Genomic DNA, 11,325 nt, shown 5'->3' with positions numbered 1-11,325 from the left:
GCGCGCCCGGGGCCCATTCGCCGCCGCCCATTGTGCGCCGTGATTGACAGCACCACGCGGCCGAGCGCGCCCGGATTTCGCTATAAATGGCTTAAAACCCCAGTCTAGACGGTTTACGCGGACGGCGGGGGAGACAATCGCCGCGTTGTTCCGCGCCGGGGCTGACCGGGAATTTAGCTAAGTCTTCTTCCCGGCTGGAGGACGGGGACGGCCGCGAGCCGAGGCGGGGCGGCGGCGCGGGGCAGCCCTTCCCTGCGGCGCTGGGTCGCCTGGCCGCGCTCTTTCTGTTGGCTCTGGTCCCCCGGAGCGGCACCCCGAGTGATGGTGAGTTCCTTCGTCACCCCCGGCCCTTGTGAACCCGTTGGGATTTTATTTTTATTTATTTAATTTTTTTTTCCCTAATGAAAATTTAATTCTTTTTTTAAGGACCGCAGTAAGGGATGCTCCTCGGAATGCACAGGAGAAGGGGGATCCCCGAAGGTGGCGAAGACCTTCGAGGTAAGTTGTTTGCCCGAGATCAAATGCCCGAAACGGCCCTCGGCGGGAGTAAATAATGCATTTCTTGAGATTTACCGGGGGAATTTTCAGCGTGTGGGTTATAACCGTAGTTAGGTGTGCTGTGCATTTGCAATCCCATCCCCCGAGGGGGAAAATGATTTGGGAAACGATAGAGTCATTTATCACATCGAAAATGATCTGGGGGTTCATTGGTTATTTTTGTGAATCAGAAATTTTTTAAGGAAAAAAATGAGTCAGTTCGTGGTTTTTAACCTGGATGTTTTTCTGATTGTGTAATAAGCATAACCCTTCATCCTCTGTGGAAAAAGTTCGCTGTATAGTAAAAGACCTCCCTTGCCTCCTTTCCTGTCTGAATTGTGTGGTTTAAATACGAAATAACCTTAGACTTCATAGGAGAATAGTGAGGAGGAAATGGAGTAAGGACCTTGGAAAAGTACTGTGAAAATTATAAAAATCCAACTGGAAGGGGTCTTATCTTTTCTGTATCAGTCATTATCCAGCACCGAGGCGAGAGGTTTTTGCTTCTCCTCTCTCCGACTCTGCTGTCCCCTGCCTGCTTAGGTCACTGTCAATTGTCATCACAGTACAGCGTGTCCTTAGTGAGCTCACTCCCTGGAAGAGTTCAGAGGGGGGGACCTCACACGTAGTCAACCCTTCCGGTCTGCCAGGCATTGTGCTAGGTTTTGGGAACCCAGAGATAAATTCTGGACACTGTCTCTGCTTGTAAGGATTTTTTTGTGAAAACCAAAATGTGATAGGATATATACATTTCCATATGGAGGTATGTTTTGTGAATCTTGTTTGTCCATATTATTTCTAGTGCTTTAAACAGAAAACCCTCCATAACCCTACTCTAGCTGATTTACCCTGCTAATCTATAATGACTAAACTCTGATACATTTGAGGACCTGCGTATTGAGGTACCTACCTGTCTTTAAAAGAATGTGAGCTGAAGGACCTCTTCCTCCATAATCTCTCAGGTTCATTTTGTACAGATTCAAGTAAATAAATTCCTCAAAAGAAACAGGTAAATGTATTGTTCTCCTGAAAGGGCTTTATACTTTTATACCAAGAAAAATTCTTTGCAAAGAATTAGTTCATAATATAAGTAATCTATTAATTTAGATTTCTATGTTAGGTTTTAAAGAGGAATGTCTGTTGACACTTAGGTATTTCCATATTCAAACATCATCTATAAGGAACATTTTCACAGCACAGACATCTTTGCATGGGAGGCAAATGGAAAATAATACTGATAATTCAGGGGAGAAAAATGATGGATTCTATAGGATCGTCTTTGCCCTTTTTGGGGAGTGAGGGTGCTGGGGATTGAATGCAGGGTCTTGTGATCTCACACATGTTAGGATGGTGCCCTTTCACTGAGCTACATCCCCAGCCCTAAATTTTGCTTCAGTCAATTTTTTCACCTCCCTGTTAATCTACCCGATTTGTAATTTTTTTTTTTTCCGGTACCGGGAATCGAACTCACGACCTTGCGCTTACCAGGCAGGCGCTGTGCCGCTGAGCTAAATCCCCAGCCCCACCGATTTGTAATGTTTTATATTGCCTGTCAGTGATCAAGGGTAGTTTCATATTGCTTTTGCCCTTTCCTGTTTTGGTGAGGTCATGTTAACAGTGCCATTTCTCGTGGGGCTCAGTAATGAGATGTCTTATCCCAGATCCCAGGGAATCTTCCTGGACTCTGGGGTCCCTTTGAAAGAGATCAGCTGCCAACTTCCTCCTGCATTATCTATCTCCATGGAAGGGAGCATTCCAAATCTGTAGTTTTCTTCTTCAGACCTCCATATTAGATAACAGACAACGACCATAGTACCTAATAAGAAAAATGCCCAAGAATCTGTTGTAAAATAGAGGTTCACTCCATTTATAGTGCATACTTGGTCTCGGACAAGTGAAGTGTCGTGGCCCATATAGAGACGTGTACATATTTTGCTGCAGAATGAGGAACAAAAGAGGTTGACTGGATTCTGACTCACAGGGTCCTCAGATACTTTCCATCAGGTTTTATACTTCCCAGCTATTTCCCATGCCGGCTTAAACAGTTACCTAATCACGAACGCTGAATTAGGAAATTGCTTTTACAGTGTCCTCTTTTTGTGACTATCTTTTGTCATTTCACAAGCCGTTCTTCCACAAGCTTGTGGTGAGAAGCATCCTGACTTTGAAGTCATCAGAATATGGACCATGACTTTACACATACTGTACTGTGATTTCAGAACTGCATTTCAATCGACTGAAAACCAGTCACACTCCTGAAGTTACAATTGTGGCCTTTCCACTTGTTCAACTGTGTCATCTAGTTATTTTAGCATACTTAGGTCAAATGTCTCTTTGAACTCAGGTTAAAAATTATTTTTAGTTCCCAGAACTGAAGAAATTTTCTCAAATAAAAGAAAATAGAATTCGTCAAATTTTAAGAGGCACCCAATTTTCCATTACTTTGAAAAACTGGATACAGGGCAGTTATTAACGTATGAGTCAGAGCGTTATAGTATTACTATTGATGTCATTAAGCAATCACATTTCTACAAATAGGTGAAGTTATTTACTGAAATAAATGTCTGGAAATTTTAGAATTTTAGCTAGTATTAGTTATAATTAGAAGAGTAATAAGAGGAGCATAGACCTATTTTATTCTATATTCCTTCTTTGCTATTAACTAACTTCATCTCCTGGGACCAGTGGGTGACGACTAGTGATTTTAGAGTTATTTTTTTATTTTAATTTTTTGCAGGGCTGGGGATTGAACCAAGGGGGCCCTGCTTTTGCTAGACAACTGTTCTATCCCTGAGCTCTGCTTCCAGCCCTAGTGGTATTTTTAAAAAGAGGATTCAGGAAACAAAAGTGTATTTATTGGACCACAGTCATGTCAATGTTAGCAGCCCATTGGACCTCACTGTGGAAGTTTCCAAAAACTTCAGTCTGCATCCCATTTCCAGTCCGAACGGGAACCTCAGAGGGGCGGGGCAGGGCCGCGCTTCGCCTGGGTTTTTATGTTACAGAAGTGATTCTGATGGTGCAGGCAGGGCTGCACATCACCCTGCACCATTTTCCTGGATGACCTCATCTCCTAGGAGCTGGGGGTTGGAAAATTACTGCTCAGGAGGGAGAAGTGTAGCGACTCCAGGAAAAAGCTCACCAGTACTCAGATGTACCCTTCCCTGAACTGTCTCTTTCCCTTCCTTGCTTCTTCATACTTTAAAAACAAGAAATTAAAATGAGGGTTACCTTCAGTGCCTTCTTCAGTTTGCCTGGAACTCGTGTGTGTGCGCGGGCTGACTGTAGCTGCCTGCAGCTTAGCGTGGACGTTCCTGGGGGAAGAAGGTAGGGGATACACTCGTAGCTGGACAGAGCGGGAGCCCTCGGGGACCTGGAAGGTTACTGCACATTGGTCACCAGGCAGTGGAGCGACTCCTTATCTGAGCCTAGCCTGGCTCCAGTGCCTGCAGGGTTGCCTGACACTATCTCCCGGGACCCCGCTTATCCGCATTCCCTGCATTCCTGTCACACACAGCTCTTTGCTGTTTCTTGAACATGCCAAGTGAGTTGCTACCTCAGGGCCTTTGTGTCCGCCTCATCTGCCTGAAATACTATGCCCCTAGATATATCTATCCCATTAGGGAAGCCTTCACTAACCTTTCTCCGATAAGCAGTCCCTCTTACTCGATTCTCTTAAATTGCTTTAATTTTGGTTGTAGCATTAGTCATCTCTTGACATCTAGTAATCGGTTTATTTACCCTCACTAAGACCACCAGGACTGATGTTTTTCCGGGTGGATACCAGTATAGGCATAGGAGTATATCATAAAATATTAGATTGAATGAATGAATGCTTTTTGCTGTCAGGAGCTAGCATTTGTCTGTCCCTGGCCACAAAGAGTTTGCCTAGAAGGGAAGGGCCTAGCCTTGGGCAGTGTCAGTCTAGCTTGTGTTTGCTCAGTGTACCACCTGAGCCGCAGTGCTGGCACTGTCACTGTTTACTGAGAATGAATAACAAGGCAAAATAATAATAAAGCAGCTGAGGAAGCAAGAGGAAGGCTCAGGGAAAAATACCCTACCTTTGTTTGATCTGAAGCAAAGCCATAGTTTTGTTTTAAAATACACTTAACATATACTATACTAGCCTTCAAGAAAAGTTGTGTATTTCCTATTGCCTGCTCCGTCCATGGCAGGAAGAGTAATCAGAGGGCTTAGAAATCCATAAAAATCTAAAGATCATGTTCTGCCAGCTTCATGATTGGGGGATAATTGATTGATGATAGAAATAGGTGAAAGAGTCGGCTTTTATGTCATTTTGGAAGAGCCATGAACATTATTGATTCTACTAGGGGGAAGCAAGTTCTGCTGCCTTTGCAGTATTTCAGGTGGATGCACCTTGAGACCATAATCCTTTGTAAAATGTGTAAATCACATTTAAATATCAGATTGTTTCTCTTGTGTGAGAAACCCAAAGTGTAAATAAAGGAGCACAACAGAGGGTCGCTGCTAGGCAGTAGGAAAAAGCTTGTTCAGAGGGGAAGGGGAACAAGAGATGCGGGGAGGGAAGGAAGGGAAAAGGATCTAAGGGAAAAGAAAAAGAAGTGAAGAAAACTGTAAGTGGAGCTTTTGTAAATAGAAAAGGATCGGAGGGAGGGGAGGCGAAAGGGATTTTAAAAGAAGGACTTGAGGTGTGTTATGCACATGTACAAATCCCCACGAGTGTGTTCATTATGTGCCGGAAACAGGCACTAATAAAAAAGATATATCCAGAACTCGGCAAGTATAAAAAACTGTCCATTTTCACACCCACCCTTTCAGTGTGTGTGTGTGTGTGTGTGTGTGTGTGTGTGTGTCTCGTTACCTTCCCTTCTTCCAAGAAACCTAACCTGTTACCTTAGAGAAGAAATTTTGCACAGTTTACTTTGTAGTATTACTACAATACCAGATTTTTCTTAGCGTTTGGTAAATATAATGAAAAAAAGTTCAACATCACTGGCTATTAGAGAGATGGAAACTAAAACAACTCTAGGACTCCATCTCAGCCCAGAAAGAGTGGCTATCAAGAAACCAACCGCTAACAAACGGTTGCTGGGAGTGCAGAGTGGTGCAACCACTGTAGTCATCAGTGTGGAGATTCCTCAGAAAACTAGGACTGGAGATCCCATTCAACCCAGCTATTCACATGCACACCCATATTTATAGCAGCACAATTTGTAATAACTAAATCTTGGAAACCCAGGAATGGATAAAAAAGATGTGTTTTTGTTTATACAATGGAGTACTACTCAGCTATAAAGAAGGATGAACTTGAGACATTTATAGGTAAGTAGATGCAACTTGAGATCATACTCTTAAGTGAAATAAATTGGACTCGTGTAAACATCACATTGTCTTTCTGGTGTGAGAAACTTTGAAAGAGTAAAAAAGACCAAAATGTACAATATTGTGACATGGGAAAAAAATTGTTCAGAAGGAAAGAGGAACTAGGGTGGAGGGAGGGAAAAAGGAAGGAAAGGAAAAGCAAAAAAAGCGATAAAGGATAAAATGGAAACAAAGCTTTTTAAATAAGGAAGGGAAGAGGGATTGAAGGGAGGGAAGGGGATTGGGAAGAAAAGAGGAATCAAAATATATCATGTACAGGTACAGATCCCCTATGATGAATATGGTCACTGTATATCCAAAATGTACCAATAAACTTGATTAAAAATAAATATTGTAGACTTTGAGGACGATTAGATTGTTATCACAATGAGGATTCTGCCACCTCCAGAGGTAAAACAATTGTATGACCGCATTCCGTTAAAACTTTTCTTTACAAAACAGGCTACATTTGACCTACAAGTAAAATCTGCCTGCCCCTCCACCTAGTCTAGAAGATAAAAAGAGGGAGATGGGACCCAGAGATGAGTTAGCTGGAGTTCATCTCTTTCAATAAATTTATCCCACTTAGTAATGAGTTTTTTGGTACCAGGAATCAAACTCAAGACCTTGCACTTGCTAGGCAGGCGCTGTGCCACTGAGCTGTATCCTCAGCAGTAATGAATTTTAAACTAACTTATTTCCTTGGATTGAATAGTGGTAGAAGAAAGTCACTTTTCTCTGTAAATTTGGCATTTTACTAGGCTGTGACGATGAGGTAAGTGCTGCAGTATTGCATTTTCCTTAATGCCCTGGACTTCATTGTGAAGTGAACTTTCTGGTTGTCTTACAATATGTTTTTTAGGCCTAATATTCTAAAAATGAAATAGATTATCATTTATAACTTATCAGATGTTCAAAAATAACTAAGTCAGTGAATTGATCAGGGGTGATTGAAAATCATTAAAAATGAATCATGTAAAAATGTAAAAAGCCAATGAAGTTCTTCTATTTTTTATTTTAGGGAGGGTTTTGGGCGTGTGAGGGTGCGCTGGGGGTTGAACCCAGGGACTTAGGCACATGTTTTATCCCTGCCCTATATCCCTACGCCCAAAAGTTGCGTTTGCAATTTGGAAGGCAATGCGTGTGTTTGTAGTTAGAGAAGCTGAAGGCCTGGGGTGTAGCTGCTGGTGAGAGCTTACTGGCCTTGCCCCAGGTGCTGGGTGTGAGTCCCAGACTGATCAGGATTAGTGTCCTGTGCACCAGCGTCCCAGCTACTAGATAGAAAGCGGAAGGGTAGGCCAGGCTGTGTAAAACAATGCAACTTGTGAACAGGTTGGACCTGTTCTGTCCCTGGTTTTTCAGCTGATCAGAAAGCCTTTCACTTGTTTTTCACCAGCACTGTGTAACTGTTGCAAAGTTAGTGGCAGCGTGTGGCAAACTAACTTATTTATAAAATTACTCAGCGTGTGGCAGTTGTGCGGTGTGCCTGCATCTTTGGTCCTTTGTAATGGGCCAAGTGGCCTTGTGAAGAGTTGGTGAAACGCTGTGTGAAGTTGTTTCCTACTACTCTTATTTATGTGTCTTTGAATAAGAGATCTTTTGTTCACTGTTTCCTCAACACAGAATAGAGAATTGATATCTCAGTGTTTCTTCTCCTTGTCTGTTTTTTCCAAGAGAAAAACATTTGCCTCACTTTGCTAATTTCTGCTACAGTGCGTCCAGAGGATTTTGAAGGTTTATGCCAGGAATTCTCTGGGTCAGTCGGAGCATAGCTGGTACCAAGTACAGAGGTTCATTGCTTAATGGCGCTCATTTGAGTTGGACAAGTCATTGTGAGCATTCCTGTTTCTATCGGGAAGATATCCCTCTCTTTCCCAAATCTTTAGCTTGAGTCCTATAATGGGACTAAAGAGGATGTGTTCTCTGTCGTTTACCCTCATCTGCTATTTTGTCTCTGTTTCAGAATACCATGGCACTTGATTCTCGTGGTCTGATAGGCAGTGTGTATCACAGAGGTTTTGAACCATCAGTGAGTTCTGAATGTAGGTGTGGTCAATTTAGCACACGTAGTGTTCAATTCCTGTGTTAGTTGCCACTATGTAAAAGTCTGGTGATAGCCTCCCCCGCATCATCTAACCAGTGGATGTTCAGTTACTTTTCTTTAACTATACTGATTTTTCTTTCCCAGGCTAAAGATTTAATAATCACAGCAGCCACCACTTTGAAGGCTAAACCAGACCCGAATAATCTGGTTTTTGGAACTGTGTTCACGGATCACATGTTGACAGTCGAGTGGTCCTCTGAGTTGGGATGGGACAAACCTCACATCAAGCCTTTTCAGAATCTGTCACTGCATCCTGCCTCATCAGTTTTGCACTATGCCGTAGAAGTAAGTACATGGGGCTTAAGGATTATCACATGCTTATTCTTCACCGTAGGTGCCCAAGGTCCCCTGCTCCAATACCTTCAGGATAGAGCACGTTACTAGAGGAACTCTTAAATAACTGTAAAATTTTTCCTGTAGATAATTCGACTGAGGATAAGTTTTAACAACTAATTTTTCAGATAATCCGCGAAGTTTCTGTGATGTCAGTAAGAAAATCATTGGGAACAACTAGCAAGGACATTTGGTAGGAGAATTAGCCCAGACTGTTGATACATTATTATTATTATTAAGTTACCCTTATTTCAGACCTTCTGATGATTGAGAAAGGGTCATTGAATATACTAGCATGATGAAGTTTTAATCTTTAAGTGTGTGTTTTTATGAGCAGCAGTAATGTGTAGTTACACATTAAGGGACATATAATTAAATGTACTCCTTCAGGCAGGAGTTATCATAATTGTAAGCATAAAATTATTCAGAGAATTTCTTCTTTGGTTTTTCTGAGGATAACAGTTAAACAGATATACAATCTACTCCCATTCCCTTGACCTACTTTTTATTTTACTTCCTTTTTAATATATTGGACATCTTTCCTAGAATATTAATAGTGCTGAAAACTCACAATGGTCTACCTACCAAGAGATTAGAGATAATAATAGTGAAATATTAATAGCTACAATGATAAAAATAACATTTGTTCATTGCATTCCTGTATTGTGTCCTATTCTTCGTATCTTATGTTTAATTGTCATAAATGAGAAAAACACGTGGTTAACCAGCCAGTGTCAGGAGTCAGACCTTGTGGACTGCAAGTCTGCCTCAGTTCCCTTGGGAGCTCCGTGACTTGGGCAGTTTAATCATTTGTGCGTTAAGTAAGCTGTTTATCTATAAAGTCGCTGTATGATGATATCTACCTCTACCTGGTAGTGTCCTTGTATACAAAGTGAGGTAATTCATGGCACACCTACAGCCATGCCTGCTACATGAGAAGAGCTCAGCTGTTCTCAAGGCTCCTCCTGGTGCAGGAATTATCATTGATTGTAGAAGCTGGCTCAGAAGTAAGTTGTTTCTTGCTCCAAGTTAGGGAGCAGTAAGGGTTGCACAGGAATTCTAATGTGGAGCCCCTCTTGTGTTATACAACCCTAAATGTGAACGCTAAACTTGCCAGGAGGCTTATACTTGTTCAAAAGTGTAAATCCAAGTAATTTTGGAAATATTTGCCACACATGTATCCACAATTTTTTTTTTTTTTTTTTTTTGGTACCGGGAATCAAACATGACCTCATGCTTGCCAGGCAGGCGCTTGCACCACTGAGCTATATCCCTGGCCCCTCCTGAAAACATTAAAGTTCGAATTCTTAAGTTCCAACCTTGGCACTTGCTCAGTTGTATCAACTTGAATAAATTCTTCCATTATTCTTGCCAAACCCTTGCCATGTCATAGGGTGTAATGAAGAGCAAATGAAATTGCTTTTAAATTTGAAAGAAGATATAGGTAATACGATACGGTCAGCTTAAGGCCCTGGTTCCCAAACTTAGCCTGCATTAGACTCACCTAGCTCGACAGAGTTTCTGATTTCTAACAAGTCTTGAGTTTATGGACCTTGCTTCCACGCGCTGTGTTTCTTTCTTAAGCATTTTTTAAGTCTTCACAAAATATTTAGGTAGGTATTTTATTTCAGAGAATTTTTTCTCAACTATTGTGGTTGAAGCATCTTCCCATTAATGTTTTAAGTTTTTCCGTAAGTCTGATTCTTACCCTTTCACTGACACAGGACATCATCACATTATCAGATGCTGACCTGATTTTTAAGTTCAGTAGTAGTTGTATAAAATCAAAAGTGAATTCGAGTTCTGTCCCTTTGCACATCAGAGCAGTGTTTCTCGCCTCATCAGAACAACTGGTTTTAGAAGCCGTTTTATTTTGAACGTGGTAACTGTAAGTGGTTCCTGTGAGTATATGAAAATATTTTTTAAATAGACACGTGTGAAGGTTTCAAAAGGTGGAGAGACGTGAACTATGTGAGTAGGATACATAAAAGGAAATGAAAAGCTGAAATTAGGCACTTCATTTTCAGGTTGAAGTTCATATTTAGTAAACAAAGCATAATTCTAAAATATGGATAAGACATGTGTGTATTATGTAATGAACGCTGATAAATGAATCCTCGTACAGTTACCGTCTAGGTACAGACACAGAACACTTTCACATGACAGAAGCCGCCATGAGTCCCACCCTGATCACAGACCCTGAGTCTTTCTTGGGGTGACCATGAGCAGTAACTTTTGGGATGACTTCGCTTTTCTCTCTGAAGTGTATGGATCTCTAATACTACAGTTTTGCTTCTTTTTGAATTTTGTGCACATAACTATTTTTTGTGTACATGTATACACACCCTTATTTGAGCTCGGTGTTCTATAAGATCTATCCAGGCAGAACCAAACCTGATATTCTGGGGGGACCGAAACTTCCTGGTACAGCCCTGTTGTCTCTTCCGTCCTGGCTCTGACCCATACCACGTATACCACTGTGTGTGTGCGGATGAGTACCCACGCCACCTGTGCGCACAGGACCCTGGGTCATCCTTGGACAGAGGCTTGGAGCTATCTGCTGCCCGAAGCATCAACCTAGGGCCATGCGAGTCCAAAAACTGGGATCAAGGCCATTTGGGCAGGGAGTCCTGGGAAGCTACGTAGTGTGGTTTAGAAAGGAACCCAGGGTCCAGTGGGCATGTCCCTCAGGCTCTTTACTGCTTGCCCCAAGGAGGTCACAGCCGGAGCAAAGTGGGGGTGAGGACCCTTGAAAATGTGGGCCTCAGGATAGAGGCCCTGGTTACCTGGTCTCAAGGTATAGATAGCACGTTCATGCAGATTCATGCATCCTGCAGTGGTAGTTTTCCGTTGTGTGAATATATGTGGTCCCAGGGATGGGTACTTGTGCCATTTCTTTCTGTGCATGAGTGCCAGCAAACTTGTGTATGTGTGGGTTTCTCGAAGTCAGCAGTACTCAAAGTGTGGTCCACAGACCACTAGGTTCTCCTGAAACCTTTCAAGAAATA

General features: G+C 42.1%; 1 protein-coding gene across 2 annotated transcripts in view; it reads left to right on the top strand.

Annotated features, from left to right (window-relative positions):
* Bcat1 (branched chain amino-acid transaminase 1, cytosolic) overlaps window positions 1-11,325 on the top strand; it is a gene marked incomplete at its 5' end in the record, with an annotated part of 112,262 nt that overhangs the window by 50,356 nt on the left and 50,581 nt on the right. Inside the window, 2 exon segments of one of the 2 annotated variants that reach the window (XM_005379094.2) lie at window positions 427-498; window positions 8,069-8,269. In XM_005379094.2, coding sequence (XP_005379151.1) covers window positions 427-498; window positions 8,069-8,269 — 273 coding nt within the window. 2 annotated transcript variants of the gene reach the window in all.

This window comes from Chinchilla lanigera, unplaced genomic scaffold, assembly GCF_000276665.1.
Source record: "Chinchilla lanigera isolate Chin_1 unplaced genomic scaffold, ChiLan1.0 scaffold00012, whole genome shotgun sequence".
NCBI classification, from domain to species: domain Eukaryota; kingdom Metazoa; phylum Chordata; class Mammalia; order Rodentia; family Chinchillidae; genus Chinchilla; species Chinchilla lanigera.
Note: the sequence above shows the minus strand (reverse complement) of the source record. Positions and strands in the feature narration are given on the sequence as shown.